Below are 22,599 nucleotides of genomic sequence, written 5' to 3'. Positions count from 1 at the left end.
TAAGATGAGTTTAGTTGATTTGTCGGGGATGAGGTCGTCTTTGCAAAGAAGCAAGGAGGGAGCCTTGAAATCTCTTCAGGACAAAGCTGGCGGGTGGCATTTGGTAGAGGACAGTGCACCGGGGCTGGGATTTGCACTGCACGGCTGGCTGCTGAAGCATCGTGCTTCCCTGGAGCGGCGGTGTGCAACGGGGTGGTGGGAGGGGGCACAACGTGGTGGAAACCTCCGGCGAGCCGGAAAGCGGGTCGAGAGCGGCAGCTCCGGCTTGCAAGTCTCCCGTCACGGTCCTGCAGTTCGGCCTGCTGTTTCTTGTTGCTGTAGTCGCGTTGGTGCAGCCCAGTATTGCAAAAGCGTGGTACTGCGGGCTTGTGTTGGCTGGATGTTCAGCTGTAACCTGCAGATCGTTTTCTGTAGGGCTGCTGCACTGTTCTGGGTTTTTACTGCAAAATGAGGTACCTTGCACAGCCTCTTTTGAAGGGTAGTATACGCCTATTTTCAGACCTCCATTGCAGTTTTTCAGGACTGCTTTCAGTTTTAACTCCATCCTCATGCATTTTGTCCCTGCCAGCTTTGTATTACCTGCAAATTCAATAATTATTCTTCATTCCGTTTCATAAATGTTTGGGCTTTCACTTTTGAACCATAATATGGGAAATAGGGTTATCTGATTTAATTGCCTTTAATACAACTTAAAATGCATTTTTTCCCTCAGAGCTTGTCCCAAGTTTACTAAACTGGGTTATCTGAGTTATGACAGACTTTGCTAAATTTGCTTGTTCAAGGGACAAAGCTTTTTGGCTGTGTGGATATTCTGAACGGGTCCAAAAAGAAGTTCAGAAAAATGAAAGGCTTGTGTCTGCTGTATTACACATTAAATAATACAATTTTGGAACTGAGGATGGGAGAGTTAAATTTTTATTCTCTGATTAGTTGCGCTGCCACTTTTGAAATCTTCTAGCAGAGAAATATTCCCCCACCGTTATTGCCTTCTCTTCATCCAAATTAATGAATGCCTGAGGAATGGTCATCTAGTTCTTCCGAAGTTTGTGAAAAATATATTCTAAAAAATCGAGAATGAAGGTAAATTTCTAGACCTTTTCTTTGCTCATGCAAAGAAACCTGTCACAGTGGCTGCAGTAGCTGGTTCCCTCATCATCGGTGTCTTTCTTACGGAGTTCGTGTGTGTGTGTGGGGAAGCTTTAAAATATTCAGTGTTTCCATTCGAGTTTGCTCCTGGGAAATCATTGTCGATGATAAGCTTCATAGGCATCTGCCTGCAAGGAGGCAGACTTGTTTTTCACCATGCTTTATCAGTGTCTTTTTCAATATTTGGGAGAAATAAGACCTCACTGAAGAATGGAACAGCAACAAACATGTTTTTAAATGTACTCTAAGGCCAGCTCCTGCCTTCATGTTATTGCATCAAAACACATGGAGCCAGTCAGTGTTTTAATGCCCGTGGCAATTCTTCCAGAATTTTAAATATAAATATTAGGGTACAGAAATTCCTAATGTTTAAGGTGATTGCGTGCATATACATTCTTTAGGCTGATCAATGGAAAATAAAGATTTGCTCAGAATAAGCTTTGAGAATGAAGTCTAAGCATACACAGCAACAGTTACCTGCTTCCCTCTGCTCAGCTGTATTTCTTGAGGGCCAGACTTAGATTGATCATTGTATATACTTGTTGGTTTTCCAAAAAGTGTATCAGGCTAAAAAACATTACCTCTTCTGCAGTGGGTTGAATTCAAATTGTCAAATTTGTACATACATACATGTCTTTATCGTATAACCGTATGCTGAAACATGCAATCAGTGGTAGTTAATTTTGTAGAATGTAGATCACTTTTAGTGTCGTTTGGGCCCCTATGATCTTCTTAGGTTGATGGTTAACCTTCATAATCATTAAAAGGTAAAGCTGCATATATAATCCAAGATTATGCGTTTGATAACTTACCCGATTTATTTCCATTCATATATGAAATGCACAGATTGTTCTTTTAAGCACACTAGTACTTTTACTTAACTAAAAGGATATGGTGTTCAGGTGACTTTCTCCTTCGTGTCCGGTCGCTGTCCTAAGCTGTTGGTAAGCTCTGCCAGTACCGATGATTAAAATATAAATGGTAATGGAGTTGTTTTGTGGTAGCACTTTGTGCAAATGACATTGACATTTGTGCCAATCTCACAAGCAAAATATTGAGGAAAAGATTTCTAAGAGACTGTTGAATATTCCTTTTAAATACAACTGACAAAGAAAGATATTTAATATTCCATTAAAATTTCAAGCAAATTTCAGGAGAACAGCTTTTTAGATTTACTGCAAGCTAATTTTACCTTCAGAATAAAGTAATTGGATGGCAGTAGTTTTTTGTGCTTCGGTATTGTTTTGTATAGCAGCACATTGAAAAATGTGCTTATGCCAATAAACATTTTAATGATTTCTCATATTTACATTTTTAAGCTCCAGCAGAATGCGGCACATTCTGTACTAAATTATTAGTTCAGCCAAGGAAATCAAGTTCTGTTACATCTGACTAAACTTACAAAAAACCTATTTACATTTCACATTTATGCAAATAATTGCATCTAGAGCTGAGTAAAAGAAAAAGGCTTTTAGCGCCTGTTGGAGTTTAAATTAATCTTTTATAGTTTAAGTTTTACTCTTTTAATTTGGGTGTTGCTATTTTTTTTTTCTTTTTGGAGCTGACTCCCGTATGTGCTTCATTAGGACCGAATAAATCACAAAGTCAGGGCAGTGTCTGATGTGGTCTGTGCGAATTGCTCTCATCTGTTTTGTTAGCTGAGCTTCGGTCCGTTTGATTATACTCAGGCACTTGCATTTAAAGTTAAGCACGTGCATATTAATTCCACTAAATGGGAAAGGATGACTTGCTACTTGAATACTTTGCTGAATTAGAGGCTGAGCGACTGTAGCTTTTCCACTGCAGTTACCGCTGCGACGGACACATAGCCAGCGCTGCTTTCAGAGGGAGAATTGTGCCAAAGCAGCCTTTTTAGTGACATGACTGAAATCACACCAAAACTTTTGAAATACGGTTTCTCATTTAAAATTATAGTCCTAGTTGATCACAAGCAAAGGAGTGTAGATTGAAGTTTTTACATAAACTTTTTTTTTCCTTTTAGCTTATTAAAATTCCCAAAGTTGATCTGCCAAATGAAGTGCATACATTTAACTTCTACTTGTCAAATGTTGGCAAAGATAATCCTCAGGGAAGCTTTGACTGTGTCCAGCAAACGGACTCAAGGTAAGTTTTACCTGACGTTTTCTTTCACGACAAATTTAAGTAGATTCTGTGGCTTTGAGCATATAGCGAAAACCTTTAACAGAAGCATGCTCCTAGTGATGAGCTGCAGTAGAAAATTAATTCCTAGCAATAGCATGATTTCTTGCTAATTATAAATACTTGCTTTTACATAGAATTCTTTTTGGGTTTGCTCTTAAAAAAGTAACCTTTTGAGTACTTTCTCACCTCTTGGTACTATTTTTAAAAGCATTTGGACTTCAGCATCGTCCAAGCTAGACCAGACCCATTCTACAACCATATGTAAATATGATTGTGGCTGGCAGCATGCTAGCATGCTGGCCATGATGCATAGCTGTCTTATTTTAAGAACCACATAAATCAGTGACTTTATCCATAATTGCATGACCATGGTGTTTCAGAACCCAAACGTAATACAGCAGCGCCTTGTCCTGGTCCTTTGAGTCAAAGTGAACAGTGTTAATGTCTACTGAAAAGGCAAGAAAATACCGTGCTTTTACATTAAGTTTGCTTCAGCTTCTAGAATATTACGTTCAGCGTAGTATCGATGTAGTCCGGTGGTGTTGAATAGCTGTTTGTCCCATTTCATTAACTAGGACATTGCAGGCAGAGTTTGTGTATTGATCGGGGAAGCTGATAGCAAACAGGCACATGGCACGTGTCTCCAAAAGGCGCTGCTCAGGTTCTCAGTTACAGGAGAGCTTCTGCTCTCAATTTCAAAACAGAGATTTGTCTAGATAGCGGGTTTTGGGAGCAATAAGAAAATGAGCTGATTTAATAGCTCTCTGCCTAACAGGAGATCTCTCAGCATCCTTTATCCTCCTGTTTCTCCCCTTGCATTAGCTATCTTCTACTACAATACAGCCTTTCAGTGAACTCACTTAACTGATGGGATTGGCAAAAAGCTGAATGGTTTCGTGGCAGACCTGGGGGAGCCTGGGGCAGTGTGGGTTTTCTGGGTTGTTGTGTGGTTTTTTTTTTTATTAAACTCTATCTGAAAGGGGCCAGACAGCTGCTGAGGCTGGCACAAAGCAAGCAGCCGGAGTGCACGTGGGGTGTGAAAGGTCCTGCCTCCGCTCCTGGCTTGCCTCTCCCGAGCATCTCTGATGGCGCTTTCTTCTTTGGGAAGGAGCACCTTCGGTTAAATTAAACTGGATTCATTTTATAAGTAAGATTAAATTTAAGCTGCTTTAGCTCTGAAAAACTCTGAGTAGCATGCCTAGGTAGTTGTAATGTGGTTTTACTAATTTACTTCAAAATCTAATTCAGACTAGCTTTCACGAGGTCCTTTGTAGCCAGCTCTCAGTTTCTGCAAAGTGTCTGCAAAATTAATGCAAAACTTGTGTAGTGTTAAATGCAGAGTCGTTTAAAAAAAAAAAAAAACAGAAAGGACCTCTGCAGGGTATCTAGTCTAGCTTCAAAACTGGCTCAGGTTTTGAAAATGCCCAGCCTGAGGAGGGGGATTACACAGTGTCTCGGTCAGTGCTCGGCTGCTCCTGTGGTGGAAAAGCGCATGAAGGCAGCGATGTTCAAGGAAATGGGCAACAGGTAAAAGCTGTGCTTTAGATGGCGAGAAGGCCCTTTTTTTCTGTTGTAAATGTGCTGATTTCAGAGCAAGGAATCAATACGTAGCTCTAGGCTATGGACAAAACTGTAGCTGTATCATCTTGAAATATTGGTCGGCGGCTTGGTCCAGCTTTGTGACTTTCAGAAACGATGTAGTAAGTTGAGACACGAGATTCTTGACCCTTCTTCTTGGAGCCTTGATGGGGAGTTTTAGGGTGTTTAAAGTGTTTTGGGTAAGCTAAAGCCAGTGCCCTTTCTCTGGTCAGAGCTGTTGCAATAGCGGGTGCTGCACAGCGTACTCGTTAAGAGCGGTGATGGTTAGGCCAGTTTAAATGAAGCCGCTGTTAGTCAGTCGAGGTGCCCTCCTGGCTGGGCACAGCGCAGTGCAGGAGCGCGTTTGGACTGACTATGGAGGGCCGGTCTCCTCCAGAAATGCCTCCTGAAGCCCAACGCCCCCGCTGACACTATTGAGGCGGCCTCGTGGTCCTTCCCCTCGCGCAGTGTTTGCTCTAGGTGCCTCTTCTCGAAGATGAATTCTCAGAGGAGCAGGCGGGTGAAGCGCAAGCGCTCCTCAGCGCTGTCAGACGCACAGAGCAGGCAACGAGGAGGGCGGACATCTTTGAAAGCAAGATGAGGGGAGACCAGGGGCGCAGGCCTTGAGGGGAGGCTGGCTTGCCCTCCCTGGGCCTCGCGGTGCCTGGTGCCGCCACGGGGCCACCTCAGGCAGAGGAGAGGAGACGTGTGCTGAGCTGAGAAGCCGGGCGGCCGGCGGAAAGCCTGCGGGGCAGGAGGTGCCTGCCATTAGGGTGCCAGTGTAACTGCCTGAGTTGTCCCTGTAATTGCCATTGCAGCACTTGCCAGTACGGCCACCAACACTGCCCTGAGTCTGCCTCTCAAATACGGTTATGTGAGGAAATGAGATTACACCGACAGGTAAAACTGATACAATTTGGATGTGTAGAGACAATTTGAAATTTATTTACGCCCTAGCTAGCTGTCAGAACTGGAAAACATTTTTCTTCACCTGTTAAGACAGGTTTTAAAGTTCCTGATACATCCATACTTCTAAACCTGAACGAGTGCTTGGGCTCAACCTTTTTCAATGTTTTTATAGTTCTGGAGCCTCGCAGCTCAGTTGCCTGGGATGTATACAGAATAAAATTACAGTATGTGCAACAAGTGATTCCTATCTGACGACCAGAGAGCGCATGACCCAGGCAGAAGAGGAGTCGCGCAATCGAAGTGCAAAGGTTATTAAACCTGGTGGACCATTTTTAGGTATGGTTGTATTTCATTTTCTACTAGATGCCTGTAAGCTTTCAAACGCAGTAACTCATCTTTTCAGCGTATTCTTGGGAAAGGTGGTGTGTTCAGAGGTCTCGGGTGTAGGTAGCTTGCCCTCATGTAGCTTGCAGTCTCCTGTTGCTGCATTCAGACATCAGCCTTTTTTTTCCACCAGAAAGCATGCCAGTCCTTTCTTGTTCCCATATTGCTTGACTGGTCGAAATTTTGACCGTTGAGGTGAGGGTTTTTACCACCCCATGCACTTAAATTCTCTGGTTTAGTAGCTAATGTTTTGGTTTTGTAACAGCACTTTTGAGTACCTAAATACTGTGCTAAACCATTAACCTTAATTTGTAATCTAAGAAAATTAACACTGAGGAAGTGTCACATACAAATTCATAAGCTTAATATGAAAACCTTTGCTTTTCACACTTGCTAATGCTGCTTAAATTTTATTTATTTTATGTCTTGGTCATTAATAAGCAACTGTTACCACAAGACCATGTGGTTGGTTTGGGTTGTTTTTTTTTTTTTAATTTTAAAGTAAGGTAATGTTGGCATCTCCCCATGGATTTCATAGTTTTCCACAAAACAAAAAGCATTTAGGTGGTATCATCCATTATTAAACTGTTCTGAGTACCATTTCCCTGAGGAGCCTGGAGCCGGCTGCAGATAGACACAAGGTGAGCATTCGCCTCGTGGGCACTCAGTGGTACAGGCAGCGGTGGTCCTGCCTGCAGCAGTGAGCTGAACCAGGTACATCGATCTTCGTCAAGTAGAACAGGCTCTCACTTGGCTTTGGCTGCAGTCCTCCACCAGCATGGACGTCCCTGACAGTCATGGTGCAACGCTTGCTCTGCCTCAACTTACTGCAGAGTGTTTTAAGGCAGCATCGTCATGGCTTTTTGGAGATATAAAGCTACATGTGTGTGGCCTTTACACTAAGGGAGCTGGGTACAGGTTAATACCAGGACAACGGAGTTGGGACTGCTTCCCCCGTATTGTCTAAACTGCTCTTTAACGGCAACGTGAGAGGAGCCACTTTCATGTATTTCTAAACTTCTCGTTGGGGAAGTTCTGTTTTACATGTGAATGATCTGCGTGATTCTTGTTAGTTGTTTAAATAGAGCTTAAGTGAATATTTAACATTAAATAAATGGGGTCTGAAGACTGGCAGTAGGACAATTATGGTGTTTGGGATACTCTGGTTTCAGACTGGCATTGACGAAGCTCAGGTAGGACAGGTCTAGTTGCTGGTAGGGCACAGGGGTGACTTTGCAACATGCTTCATGCTGTACAAATTAGGAACTGGGGTTGTTAATCATGTTAATGCTCGGTTGTGTTTTCAGTTTGGTGGTTGGTTTGTTGTTTTTTTTAAGTGATTCAGAGACATGACTTTAGGAAGTGTTTTGTTTGAATGCTGCTTACACTATCTGCTGTGCCTGGGGTTTGTGTATCTACATTGAATTTAACTTGTCAAAATGTTTGTAATGTGTTCAATAAACAACTGGCAAGTTCATACTGTTCTAAAAATGTAACCATGTGTGTTTGCGTGATTGGGTTTGTTCTGGAAAACCAGAAGGGCAAAGTCCAGGGAACATGCAGGGTGGAAAGGTTATAAAGGCTTGGCCTCCACTGCAAAATGGAAACAAATTTTGTTTCCTGAGGGCAAGCAGTACATAAGCACAGCTCAGTCTCTGTGTGTCTGATAGAAGACAGCAAGCTCGAGGTTTTCTCACCAATACTCATTAAGTCTCCCTCATGTACCAAACATGAGTTGCTGGATTCAGAAAAATGCCTAGTTTGTGTCACATCCTCTGTTGGATTGCAAACAATGATTTTCTGTACTATTCTGATAAATCTTTTTTTTTCTGTCCAATAGCAAATGCTATTTAAAACCACAGAGTAGAGAGGTTTGGGTTGTTTTCTGGAAAACTGGGATTCAGGTTGGGTGGTGTTATTTTTAAATTCTGGATGCATCACTTGCAAATACTTGCATTGTTTGTCCAGTTGAGAAACAGGTCTTTTTATAGAGTTTGATCCAAAATGCGGTGCAGGCCATGTTTTAAAACTTCTGTGGCCGTGGTCCCAAGAAATGTTAAATATTTGGTGTATTGTTTCGGACAAAGCTGGGCTTATTCAATAAGAGGGGAACATTTCAGCTTAAAATGTGGTGTAACTTATGGTAACTCAAGTGATTAACACCAAGGGTTGGTAGTTTCTTTAAGCGGTGATGCAATTAATTGTGCAGACTTGGTCTCCCCAGACATTAGTGGGGAATCTTTTCATTATATGGAGGACCTTTGTGTCACACTTTAGAGTACTCTTCTAAAAAAAAAACAAACCACCTGATTTGGGGTATTCAGTGCTTGAGCTTATAAACTGGAAAAATAATAAAAGCACCATCTATATAAATAATCAGTAAAGTCCTCCTACCAGTATCACTCATTTACCAGCTTTTTTTTTTTCATATTGAATATTTCTTTGTTAATGCCTAGCTTGATGCATCTTTACTACCTGTATATTCTTACAGATTTTGAATACAGTTTTTAGAGTTTATCTGACTTAGTAAATTCTTTTAAATCAACTTTCTTGTCTTCTCCCAACCTCCCATGTCACTTTTTTCCTTTTTGGTTTTTTTTTCCCCCTCTTTACCCTTACTTTAGGAAGAAGAGTACAGGTCAGAAGAGCGCCACAAAGCATTCCAGATGCTGTGCCCAAGAGGAAGAGGTCAACACCCATGAACCCTGCAAACACAATACGGAGGACTCACACACACAATACTGTTTCTCAGCGACCGTACAGGGACAGGGTGATTCACTTACTGGCACTGAAGAGTTACAAGAAACCAGAGTTACTTGCTCGCTTGCAGAGAGATGGTGTCAACCAAAAGGACAAGAATTCCCTTGGAACTATCCTTCAGCAGGTGAGATCATGGGGTTTGTGCCAGCACTTTTTCCCTCCTGCTGTTCCTTTAATTGTAATTTTGAGGTATGTTACTCCTGTACTTCAATTAGAAAATAATGAACAACTTATGTAATGCTCCTCATTTAAGTTTTTCGATCAAATTTATACAGATGCCCCAAACTGCAAGTTAACATGAGGAAAGGAAAGAAATACTAAAAAATTTCTGGGGAGTGTTTTTGTTTTGCTAGAAGGGCAGGCAATAATTAACCGTTTCTAGCTTTGTTGCTCCTAATGTCTTATTTTTTCCTCCCCCTTTTACTTGGACTGGTAAACTGCTTAATTGAGAGAAACTGACCATACATTCTCTTGATAGTTTGTCATAGAAAGTTAATATTTCTTGTGACGAGTTTGAGGAGAGAAGTTGGGTAATCGCATAGGTTAGTATTTCATTTGAATGTAGTTGGTGGCCTGCAAATGGTGCTTGGCTTCTCCTGGGATCTGTTAGAATTGCAAGCCAGGGAAGGGTGTTCCAACCAAATTGTAAATGAAAAAGGTGGTGGTCTGATTTTGAGCATAGTGTTTCTTTGCTATATTGTGGATTGTGTCTTACTCGAAACCTTTTTTATTCAGTAGCTTTTCCAGTGCTCCTTTAAGTTCCACTTGTATTTCTTTATTATATCCATCAAAATTATTGGTAAGCCTATAATGTTATAGTTGAACTTTTAAGCTGTGTGTTCAAGAGTGTCACATTAATTTTCTACTAAAACAGTTCAGAAAAGGCTTCTTAAAGTATTGTAAGATGTAGTGGTTCCTCCCTTACTTTTTAAATACTCCCTGTACCCATAGACTGTGGTTGAATTGTGCGTGTATTAATATGTAAGGTAGGAACATTTCCTGTTTATCTAGGAAAAAAGTCTTTTGGAACCTATTAAAGTGAGTAAAATTCAACACTTACACAGCTTTGGTTGATCCTACACTGAATTTTAAAAACTCATTCCTTGAATATGTTAAGTGTTGTCGCTTTGTTTGCCTACTGCAGTGGTAGTTTTTTCACCCTGAAGACAGACAATTTAATGAGAGCCATGTTCTTACATACAAGTTGAAGTAGTCGATTTATAGTATAAGTTGATTATAAAATTCCAGAAGCTCAGCTCCCTAGAGGATAAAAGGTGAAAAAATTTTCTCCTGTCCCATTATGCTTGACAATGTTTAAGGGGACTTTCTTGGCGCCTGTTCCCTGTATGTGGTGCGAACTACCTCAAGGTACTGGTTTTCGTTCAGAAATGGTCACGTTAGCAGCACTACACCCTGAAAAGCCTTGCTTGCGTTTTTCTTAGGTTCACGATGAGTGTGGTTTTGTACAGATAGAAAATCAGCAGCCTGAACTTGCTAAGATCTAATATGCGCAGATTTGCTTCTCTCGGAACACAGCTTTAATTCTGTTTGTAGGAAGTGAATTACTGTTTATGGACATCTTTGTTACTTTTAATTTTTTTTTAAGCTGGGGAGAAGCAGACATGCACACACACGAATTAGCAGTATTTATCTATTATGTTTTGAAGGAAAAATAGGCAAAGCTGCAAAAAGTGGTGGTGATGTGTTGATGAGTTATTCAGCATTTTGTATCAGGCAAATTGACGGAGACTGTTTTTTCTTTGAGGTTTTCTCTGAAACTCTGAACCGATGTCACGTGATGAAGTCTAAAACAGCACTTTAGGTGTCAATGGTCTCAAGGTTGTACTAGCTCATTTAACTTTTTGAGCATACTCTGTATTTTTCTTAAGGAAGATAGAAGCCCATTTTATTTTCAAAGGTATACAGCAGGGCATGCACACGACCTTCTCATGACAATGGTTTGCTGTAATGAACCCTGTGTCTGCAAAATGAAGAGTGCATCTGGGCCTGTACACCTCTCCTTAACCATTTTAGCACTAAATCTTGTTTTCAAAATATAACTTGTTAGATATGAGTACAGTTACTTTTTTCCCAATTGGTAAAACTTCAATATGGCTTAAAACTCGTGGGATATATAAATAATTCATCTTTGTAGTAAAAGAAGTAGTTCAGTGCCAGTTAGGTTCTCACATACGACTGTTCGGTAGAAAGGTATAGTTTCTTTTGGCTCAGGCACTTGAGAAAGAAAAGCAGTTCTGTTTGTCAGGACAAATGACAACATACTCTGGCCGTTACTGTGATGATGGAAAACTGTGATATAGAAAACATATAGCTGCGTAAAGCAAAAGAACAGCAAGTGTCTTCCTGAAGTTGAACAGCTCTGAATTTGTATGTGGAGGTAGTGTTCTTCACTTCTTAAAAAAGAAAAATAAATAAAAATAAAAACCAGGCCTCTCAATGTATTTCATGCAGTGAAGTTTTAAAGTTTTGGCATAGTTTGCCTCAATTCTCAATGCTGTATTAAAGACAAAAAACAGATACATGGTGCAGAGAGGTTTTCATCGAGTATGTTTCATACATGCTTACAGCAGTTTGGGATTTTCTTACATCCAAACTTCTACATCCCAAATTGACCACATTTTTTAAAATTGGTGCTCATTACTGAGATCTACTTTGATCTTCACATCTAAAAAAAAATGTGGAAAACTGGTGCGTGATTTCGTTTTCAGCTTTGATTTAGCTTTGCAGTACCAATCTTATTTCTGTAGTTTGCATTTAGGTATAATGAACATTTATTTTCTTAAATGTCTGCCTGTAGGTAGCCAACCTGAATCCAAAGGATAATTCTTACACTCTGAAGGATTATGTATTTAAAGAAATTCAAAAAGATTGGCCTGGATACAATGAAATAGATAAACAGTCATTGGAATTAATACTTTCTAGGTAAGTTCAGTCTCTAGGGGAAGGAAACTAGCCATTTAAAAAGCTCTTTCTGGGAAATCAATGCCTGTCTTCCCTATAATGCAAGAACTATGACATAGACATTTCTGCCTTGTAACCTGAAATGTTGGGTCATCCTTACAGAAAATTAAATCCATCTCAGAATGCCACCAGCACCAGCCATTTGGAATCTCCTGTAACTTGTAGTAAAGATGCTCCATCAACTTCTCAGGTATTTTGTATTTTTTTGACATTATTTACAGCGTATTAAGATTTACCACACTTTATATTGGTGTAAAAGCTGTGATGTGAAGCTCTAATATTGTCTTTAACACATAAAAAACTGAAGCATTTATTTCTAATTGGATTATGTTTTTTAAAGGTGGTTGCACTGTCAAAGACTGCAAAAAACTTATGGTCACGTAGCTTAAGGGCTGCTATATTTAGTGTTCTGTATTTCAGAATGTTTATTAAAATATGCAGAAAAATAAAGAATTCCTGTCTACACAGTATTTTGTAAATACACCTAGATCTCTGGCAGAGACCACCCCTGTCGTGTTTGAACAGCCAACACGTTGGCCTAAATCGTAACTGTCCATTTCAGCCCATTGACCTTGCAGAAGCCTAAACTCGCCTGTAGAGTTTAAACTCCACTGCTGCACTTCTTGGTTTTTCTGCTGAACTTCTTGGTTACCCATTATTGTTACACAGCCCTGTACTTTCTGGTTAAATACTTAAAACTGTTTTGTATTGCCACATAACTTGTTTATCTTGGTGTGTAGGAAGATCTTCTAAAGACAAGGTATGTATATAGTTTGTTACATGGTTGCATGTCTTCAAGGTTCTTTGTGATATGGTAGTTATAATACATAAAATACGCACGAACATCCTTCTGCTACTGTTTAAACGTCAAGCTTAGGAAAGTCTAGAATAAGGACAAATTTACATTAGTGATCCACTTGGAGGAATTTTATTTTTTTTTTCCTATAGGCATCATTGAAGCCCCCATTTTGATTCAGGGTAGCCCCGGTGTGAAAAGGCAGATCTGAACCAGCAGGTAGTACATCTGCCTTCCCCCAGCCTTTTCAGACTTAAAATGCACGTGTCCTGTCCTCTTATCAATACAAGAGGGCAATGCAAACCATTTTAGAAGCAGCTTGGAAAACTCTGTGTAAAAGGCACTACTTTAAGGAAAAGTTAGGTACTTTCTGTGACTAAAAATGCAATTGAAATCTGAAGAACATGAGAGCTTGTGTGTGTACAGCAATAAGCTGGGAAGGACGGAAAGTCTTTCACCACTGAGATATTTACTTTTAAATAGAGGAGGGAGAGCACACCTCTGTTTTTTCCATAGTTTTCTTCCAGTTAGAGGGTGAAATGGTGCAGGTCCAGGGACCTGCCTCTGTACCCACAGAATCTGGATTTATTTCAGCAGGGTGGCACAGAGCTGTGCCGGGCACTGCTGGTCCAAGCTGCCGCTTGTACATCAAGAGGGGCAGTGTATGCTTGCTAGAGAAGAGGATGCGAACCAGCATTTTGGCTGGAGAACAGCTGGAACGACAACTGTAGCAAAACTGGGGGTTTTACCTGTTCTTACCAGCTTTGCATTTCTTGCACTCTGGTAAGCACACAGCCACGTGGCTGTGTGACAGCAAAAGCTGACTCTTAAATGTCCGAACTGAAATCGGTACCTAAACAATGCTGACCCCTGACCTCCTCGTTTTGGTGAAGCCTTTGATAGAGCTGCTGAAGAGAGCATCTTTCTCCCGAAGCCTTTTAGCTGTAGATTTGAAGAGCAACTGGCTAAATTGTAAGATTAGAAACTAAGAATGAAATAAACCATGTATTTAGCTGCAGTAGTTCCTTGTCTGACAGCTATTGTTAGATAAGAAAGGTGCGTTTTCAAAAATTGCCTGTTCAGAAATGCTCCTTTTTTCAGAATGGGAACAAAACTTAATTGTGCTGAGGGGTTTTTTTTCATTTTTTTTCTTTATTACAGAAACGGCTTTTGAATTCTGATTTTATTGATCCTCTGATGAACAAAAAGCAGAGGATATCTCACCTGACCAGCCGAGTCCAGTCATCGTTCAGTGGCCACTTGCCTGCCTCCAGCGAGAAAGCCGCTGCCGCCCCTCCGCCACCTCCCCCCCCTGCAGCCGCTGCTACTCCTGCTCCTCTGCCTCCCACACTCCTTGCCACTTGCAATCCTCCTCAAACTGCCAGCTCCAGCTCCCCCAGCACCCCTGAGGGGCAGGGGACACAAGACCTGCCGGTGGACAGCTTCAGTCAAAATAGCAGTAGCATCTATGAGGACCAGCAACAAAAATATACCTCTCAGACTCCTTTCGGAATCCCAGTGCCTGTCGCGGTGCAGGGGGAGCCTCCCAGGTCTGCAGGCGAGAAGCACGCAGTGTTGCACCAAAAGCCCAAGAAGGTAAAAGAGCTGAAGGAGAAGGATGAAAGCAAAATGCAGGACACTATGAGTGCGAGCGAGGAGGAGAAAGATCTTAGAAAAGAAGAAACTGCCAAGCTGAAAAAATCCTCCCATTTGGATTCAGGTGAAGGTATTAATACGCTGCTTTTCCTAACTATTACATGGATAACCGTGGTGAAAAGGGACCAGTAAAGCCAGGGACTGGAAACGCAGATGGTCTGTTTTCTCACTTGCTATATATTAAGTGCCTCGCCGTTATCCCTACTTTATGGTCATGAAGAATCAGTTGGGGTTTTTTTTTCTGCCATTGCATTACATTGTAACTGTTAGTTTAAAAAAAAAACAACCAAAACCAACAACAAAAACCAGAAGCAGGATTTGTTCTGCTGGAACCGTAGCTAATATTAGGTTCATTTTTAAGAATTGTCACTCTGTAGTACAAAACTTATTAGAACAAAGAAATCTTAAATGACTTACTCTTGGGCAGAAACTGGTTACAAGGAAGAGCTAGGTACTAGAAAAACACAAGGAATGGAATTTTTTTTGCTTGATTTCCAGTAAATTGATGGTTTACTGAAACTTACTCCACTTTTTTCCATCAGCAAATTTTGAAGTGTGCATGCTGAAAATAAAAACCTGTCACACATACTTACTGCATACTAGCTTACCGAAACACATAGATCAGACATAAATGTATTTCATCACGTATCACAACACAAGGTTCATCGAACTCTGCCTTTTCATGGAAAGTCTAAAACCTACATAAACTGGCATATGGTTTACTAGAATTTTGGTTTGAACTGTGCTGTAAGCTCCTCTCCATCTTAGCTGCAGAACTTACAGCTTCAAAAGATGTAGAAATGGTACGTGCTTAAAATGGCATTAAAAAGCTAAACAGAAATGCACAAAGAATACTTGATTTCTTAACACACACACACACACAAAATAGGGCAGAGTTCAGTTCCTTTGTTAAATCTGTGTGTTGTTTAATTTCAGAGGCTTGACTCGCAAGTTGGAAGTCAGATTTAGCCCTTTCCTATCACAGCTCGGAGGCATCTCTAGAGTATGCTGGGTGCCTCTTCGAAATGGTGTTGCGCCTGTAGATAAGGGTGCTTTGAGATGGTCTTTTCACATTCACGCTGGATACACTACACAGTGCCCACACGGCTTGGGATTGCTTTGAAAACACTCAAGCTTGAATTTATAAAGAGATGTGAGCATCCTTCTCCGGAAGCCAGTGATAAAATTCTGAACAGCTAGGGCAGGAAAAATCTGTACTATGTTTCAAGTTGGTGCTTACATTGAAGCTTTCAAATGGACTGGGCCACGCCAACAAATGCACTTGGAATTTTTGGAAATTAAATACTCGCAGCAAAACTGTTCACATAAGTTGTATTGTACATACTGTGACTATGAATATTACTTTTTGCATTTCTCTCAAATTTTGTTCCCACTTTTACACTCCTTTTTATACTCCTGCTATACCACGTAACAATTTTAATATTAAAAGCAAAAGAATCGATAGAACATTGCACGATAGCTCGTCTCTCCCAAAGACTTAAAAGCTGAGATAGCTTAGAGACTGGCAGGAATGGCTGAGCTTTAGCAGAAGTACTGTGTCTAAAGAGTGGCAATGTAAGATAATAATGAATATAAAGGATTATGTGTTTTTTTAAGCTTGCCACAAAACCCCAAATGAAAAGCAGAGAGAGATTGCCAAGATACTGAGTGTTCCTTCCTGTTCCAGCTAACTTTTATTTACGGTGGCTATTTTTCTTATTTATCAAAAATATAGGGGGCTCTTGAAATATTCCTTTAAGAGGAGGGATTAGAGATTAAGCGTACTGTCCTTTCATAATGCCATTTAAAAGAGCAATTTAAAAGTGCAAATAACTTTCAAACCCAATATTGCCACGTTAATGAGGAGCAAGACTTTGTTGCGGGTTATTGAAGCCTGAATGCCAGTAACCCATATACAAAGGTATTGACTTTACTGCTTAGAAGAGCACTGAAATTAAATCTACTTTGGATATCCGTAATTGGCAGGGAAGGAGGGATAAAAAACATGGCATGAAAAGAACTTCAGCTTTCTACTCTATTTCTTGCTGGAACCTGGATGTTGAGATAGATATATAGATATATATATCCATCTCAAGCTGTCTTCTTTTGTGCAGCTACATCTGTTGCTGCATAACTTGAATTGCTGTGCAGATGCCACATCATGTCTTCAAATAAGAAAAGCTGACCTCGGGTTAATACTGCGGTAGCGCAGAACCTGTAGAATAGAATAGCCGTGCCCTCTTTCTAAACCCCGGTACTGCCTGCTATGGTGAAGGTCATGTGAGCCCTATTATTAACTTAGAATAAACTCTATAAGTAATTTACTGTGAGAATAAAACTCTAAAGGATTTTTTAAGTGCATCACGTTGCTATTGTTTGGCTATATTAAAAATCTGTTCATCACAAGTGTCAAAATTCTGCTTTTCTGTAGGAGTTAAAGAAACTTGCACTGCCTCCACAGTTCCTCCGTCATCAAGTGAACAACCAGACTACTTCATGTGAGTAAAATAACGATTAAAAGTCTCTTGCAACTCATTGAAGCCATTGAAAAATCACCTATAAAAACTCTCATTTAGCTACAAAACTGAAAATTTACCAAAAGGTAATTTTAGAACAATGACAAGTTCCTTTAAGTCACCCAGCTGCCTTATTTGAGTACTTGCAAGTTTTAAACTCTGAGGTTGTCCCTTAATTATTGCGGGGGAAAAGAAGTGTGAAAAAGAATTTTTAATATGCTTTAGAAGAAGACTTAAAACATTTAATTTCATTCTTCTTCAGGAACACAATAAAAAAGGAATACGAACGTGCACTGTTTTCTTTTTAGAGGCGAGGTAATACAGGAGGAAAACTGAATACTGAAATACTGAATACGTAAATTTGAACATCTTTCCTGTGTTTTCGCTGCTTGGTGCATCTGAGCTGGAAAGGTGGGGAGGGAAGATAGCAGGCTTTAAAGTCTGGCACTACAAAACCTACATATGAGCTAACAGGAGTTAACCATCAAAGTTATTTCTAAAACTTTGATGTAAAATGGCCACTGACTAACTTGAAGCTACAGCAAAATATCCAATTCCACCACAGAATTGCAGACCAAAGAGCTAGAGAAAATAGAAAAATCTCAATTCAAATTTTAAATTTTAGATGGTTCATTTTGACTACAAAGCAAGATAAACACGCATTAAACCTGCATGTGAAATGTTACACATCTGCAATGACTGGCATACTGCAGTCTACAAAATTACAGTTTAATGTTATAAGTAGGTTTAACTTTAGCTCCTTAACAAGTTGTCACACATCAGAGTAACACGCCCAAAAGTTAAAATTTACCTGCTATTTTAAAAAGTTTTTCATCCGTGACAAGTATTAAAGAACTTGCTTTAAAACGAAATAGCTGTACTAACAGAATCATTTGGTTGCCTAAATACTTTTTTAGAATATTAAAACTTTTCTATCAGGAGGATTTTTCTCTACTGTTGTAAAACAGAGCAATAGCTTCTGCAAATGCCCAGTGCTTGGGCTTTTTTCCTGCTGTTTTATTGGTGGCCTGTTTTTAAAAATGTGAAAGTCAAAGGAGGCTGCAGTAGAATAACTGGAATAACTTGGTCAGTGCCACCTGAATTTCTACTAAAATGCTTTTTTTGTGGGGGGATGAGCACAGCGGGGAGCAATCTCAAGCTCTTTCCTCAGTTGGAAGGATGAGTTTGAGAAGGTTTTGATGGCACTTCAATGCTCAGAGCTGAAATGAGCACCACGGTAGGTGAAGCCAGGATGTGCCCGATACTTCCTAGCAGTGCGATTGCACCGCATCAGCCGCAGCAGTGGCGCTGAGCCGCCTTGTCATGTTTGCAGTGCAGGAGGGGAGGGAGAAGTCTGTTAAAACACTGCGAATTGCCAGGTTCACCAACCTCTGTCAGAGGAGCAATGTCCGGAAGGGAGGTCAGGCCTCCCTGTAGCACTTCAGCTTTGGTGCACCTTCCGTCTGCATTGAAGCAGGTGGCATGGTGGCACCCTGCGTCATATTTAATACAGTAAGTGATGCTCCATGGAAAGACTGAAAGTAAGCCTGGCCCTGCAGGGAAGCAGTTTAGTGCTTCATGTGTTAGGCTGAGATCTCAAACCTACATTTAATTCCCAACCTCTGCTGGGTGAAAACAGGCAGATTCAGCTCTTCGCTGTCTGCTTCCCAGTGAGCTGAGAGCAGTGATACTGAGAAGTAAGGTATATGGTTATTTGATGTAATCTAATACTAAAGTTGGATGCCAATAGCCATTCCTAAAAGTCTAAAAAACGAAAACAAAAGCCTTCCTGCTGGATTTCATAAAGTTGGTTTAGTTCTGATTGGGAGTAAAAATTTTATGCAGAATTCTCTGTGAAAGGAACAACCTCTGGAACAATCTCACAGATAATCTACTGGCCACGGTGTCCTGGTAAAAAATGAGGTTGTGCTGTTTGAGACATCTGCCTGATCATTACGGAAAGATTAAAACCTGAGAGCGCCTACAATTTGATGCAGATTAAAGGACTTTGATAGTTTATTCCAGCTTCTCTTCCTGTCTCTAAGTGCTACATAATTCATGAGTATAATCACAGCTTTAGCATAAAGATAACTTTCCATCTTAATACAAAGCTTATGAAAGTAAAGGAACTCAAGGTTTTTAAGCAAAGTTTAAACAAAAGGTAGAAAAACAAAACAGATCCACGTTTCTCCCCGCTTCTACTCTCACTTCTTCCCTCTCCACACACTTAGGTTGCGAGTGCTTTGCTGGGCTCTTGTCCTGTGCTAGGACTCTTGCTGTGGGAGGTAACTGTGCGTAAGCCAGTACTCCACACTATCACTTCACAGGCACCTCCCAAAATGTTGAAGGGCATCTTTAGTTTTCTTTGAAAAAGTCTCTAGTACTCGAATCAGGTGCCTCTGCCCGGGGATACATCACCGACAAAAGTTGTTGTCTGTGTGGGTACAGACTTTCAACTTCTTAAATTTTTACTGCTTGTTAAAATTAATCTAAGGGTGGTTTGAGGGATTAATCCCCACGTGGAGGTGCCTGTATCATCCAGAGAGAATCAGGTCTCTAGGCTAGGAGAACTGCAAGTATTGGTGTGACAGTGGTGGGAAATGGTATCTATTACTCGCGTTGCCACGTCATCTTGGATTTGTATAATGAGCTTGTTAAATCTGCTCACGTTGATTTGAGGGAGAGGGGAACGAAGAAAGGTTCAATCGCATCGGTGGCTTTAAGCATTTATGGGGTTTGCCCACGTAGGAGGTGATGCGATGGGCTGTTTTTAGTTTCAGGCATCTCTGTGGTTTGTTTTTGTTGCTGTATTGCAACTGCCTTAGTTGAATGGACAACAATGGAAGTGGAGTTCACTAAAATAACCAAATGTTATCATTAACTGTGCTTTGCTGTTAGGCACAAATATAGCCAAAAAACTGAGCTGCATCCAACTCCATAAATGCAGTCCCTTCCAAAAATGTAATGAAAATTAATTTTCAAAAGTAAATATAAAGAAAAAGAAACATTCCAGGTCAGGCTGGACGGGGCTCTGAGCAACCTGGTTTAGCTGAAGATGTCCCTGCCCACGGCAGGAGGGTTGGACTAGATGACCTTTAGAGGTCCCTTCCAACCCAAACCATTCTATGAGTCTATAACTTAATTAACCTGTCCCTTCAGAGAAAGAGATTACAATCTAGCAGTTTCTCATACCTCACTGAAGCTGATGTGTTTATTGGTCCTTCTATATTTGAATGATTGATTGCTAATGTTTTCTAAGTATGCCACACTGTTTTTTGTGCAGCATCTGAATAAAAACTCTAAAAAGTAAAATATTAGCAAATAACGGTCACAAAATATCATAAAAATATGGTAGATTACTGTAGTTACCTAAATGCATTCTCTTGGAGCACATGTGCTTACACATGGAAGCAAAGTCAGCCACATAGTTAACTGACTTAAAGCTTGCGTGTCTATGCTTGATATTCACTGTGAAATGTCCTTGGTGTAAAATCGCATGTGTGCTTATTTTTCCGTTAGAAAATACATAGCTATAGTCTCATACGAGCAACGCCAGAGTTACAAGGATGACTTCAATGCAGAGTATGATGAGTACAGGAACTTGCACGCTCGGATAGAGAGTGTCACCAGGAGATTCATGAAGCTCGATGCACAACGGAAGCTTCTTTCCCCAGGGTCCAAAGAATATCAGGTAAAGAAGGATAAAACTGTGAAGACTGTGTTTCATCTCCCTCTTATCCCTTCCAAAAGTCCACGTTTTCAGCACAGGCAGAGTCTTCAGTATATTTATCCATTAAATTATATTGACGTGGTTTTAAAAGACTTGCCAGGTTCAATGTCTGAGACCGAGCAACCAGTCGCGTAGCTGGAGGTACCAGACTGGCTCAGGCTTTGCTGACCGCCTCGGCATCCTGGCGAGGTGAGGGGGTGGGGAGAAGATTGGAAGTGCCTGGAAACCAGCGGCTGTAATCCCAAGGTTTTCCTCACCCTCTATTTCCTGTGATTTTACACACTTAACTAAATCTACGGCCACAACTTACTCCTCTTCTGATGAGTAAGTGGCTGATTCTAGCTACAGTTTTAGCAGAGAAGGGTATTAAAAACCTGATATTCTGGCTTTCCAGCCTGGACTTCTCCGATTTGGACATACAAATTCAATATCAGAATTCTTTAATTTTGTGCGCACACTGAGGATTTTTGATTGCTTTTATTCAGTTTTTGGCCAGATTGCAAATGTATTTGTGAGCAGAAGGAGTATTTTAAAATCCTTGGGGCTACTCAATCAGACAAAGGGAAACCTTGCAGAGTTTGCATACGTGCTCAGACCCTGCATGGGCTAGCTCTGATTTTTGTAGCTTGACAAAACCCTGCAAAAAGCTGTTCAGCCCTCAAACTCTGCCTGTTTGAACTGTCTGTGAGCGACTTCTCAAAGGGAATCTTCAAACACGTGCTCCTTTTGTTGCCCGTTCACAGGTTTAATTGCAGATCTTGGGTCATATGCGGGCGTTGGGGGTTTATTTCTGTAATGCAGGAGACTGGTGTGGCTTATGGACAAGAAAATATGTTGAGTAAAACTGAGTGTATTTTTTAGTGTTTTTACATAAACTTGTATTTTCTGGTAGTAGTGAAATGTTCTTCATATTTTTTTTTTTCCTTGAAGATCCTTCATGAGGAAGTCTTAGAAGAGTATCGAAAGATAAAACAGGTATGTGTAACACCAGGTATGTGGGAGGTAGTAATCACCGAGACTGGCTCAAGGCTATTTGTAAGCAAAGGACATGAAATATTAAACTCTGCAGAAATGTTTTCATGCCCTAATTTTCTTTTTATCTTATCTTTACAGTCTAGCCCCAACTACTATGAAGAGAAATACAGATGCGAGTATCTCCACAACAAGCTGTCTCATATTAAGAGACTAATAGGGGAATTTGACCAACGGCAAGCAGAGTCATGGCACTAGTCTTCTGCTTCGACCAGGACATGTGAATGAACTGAAGCTTATTTATTTAAAACCTAAGATTAGTTGCTCGAAGGTTCTAAAAATTATCAAACTTCTGCATTACAGACATTTCAGTATTAGCAGACTTAACTACTTTTGTTGTTGTTGATGTTACTTATATGCATATTTGAAGCTGCTTTTTCCGGTCCCTTCTTTTCTTCAAGACTTATGTTTGTCCATTGGAATAATTTTATCGGTAGATGCTGGGGACCCAGTACCTTTACTATGAAGTTGTGCACATTTTAAGAAAATATTGTATCAAATTGAAATGCTTTTGGATAAATATAAGGCTGTTTTCTGACCTTTCTTGTTAATGCAAACTCTTTGCCTTAAATGGTAGAAAGTTTAGAAATTTGCACAAAATAAAAAAAAACCACCACATTGTTTTGGAGGGTTAAAGAGGCATGTATATGTGCTGTATACAGCCCATTTTGTTACAACAGAAACTCACCCCTGCAACTTAAACCCCCCATTGCAGTGGTTGCCTTAAGGTGTTTGCTTGTGTATATTTAGTGTAGTTAAATTATTAGCTACACTGCTTCCTACTTCGCCGAAGCACCTGGGAAGCACTACGTGGCCTACCAGTGTCTGGACGTGTGTGCTTGTACTGTGCGTGTGCAAGGGTGCGTGGGTGTGAGCATGCCTGGTGGGGAAGAAAAAAAAGCTGCTACTCCAAGTAGGCCAAACGCTCAGGTTAAAACAACTGACGA

The 22,599-nt window shown here is 40.5% G+C and overlaps 1 protein-coding gene across 1 annotated transcript; it reads left to right on the top strand.

Annotated features, from left to right (window-relative positions):
• Positions 1-1,074: 1,074 nt before the first annotated feature.
• Positions 1,075-22,275, top strand: ELL2 (elongation factor, RNA polymerase II, 2). The gene is made up of 11 exons (XM_009326136.1): positions 1,075-1,080; positions 3,149-3,270; positions 5,969-6,132; positions 8,805-9,064; positions 11,759-11,883; positions 12,025-12,112; positions 13,880-14,444; positions 16,806-16,872; positions 20,410-20,581; positions 21,551-21,595; positions 21,734-22,275. The coding sequence occupies exons 1-11, from the start codon at positions 1,075-1,077 to the stop codon at positions 21,848-21,850; spliced, it is 1,731 nt and encodes a 576-aa protein (XP_009324411.1). The 3' UTR covers positions 21,851-22,275.
• The last annotated feature ends 324 nt before the right edge of the window (positions 22,276-22,599 follow it).

The sequence above is a fragment of the Pygoscelis adeliae genome, unplaced genomic scaffold, assembly GCF_000699105.1.
Source record: "Pygoscelis adeliae isolate BGI_AS28 unplaced genomic scaffold, ASM69910v1 Scaffold756, whole genome shotgun sequence".
NCBI classification, from domain to species: domain Eukaryota; kingdom Metazoa; phylum Chordata; class Aves; order Sphenisciformes; family Spheniscidae; genus Pygoscelis; species Pygoscelis adeliae.
Note: the sequence above shows the minus strand (reverse complement) of the source record. Positions and strands in the feature narration are given on the sequence as shown.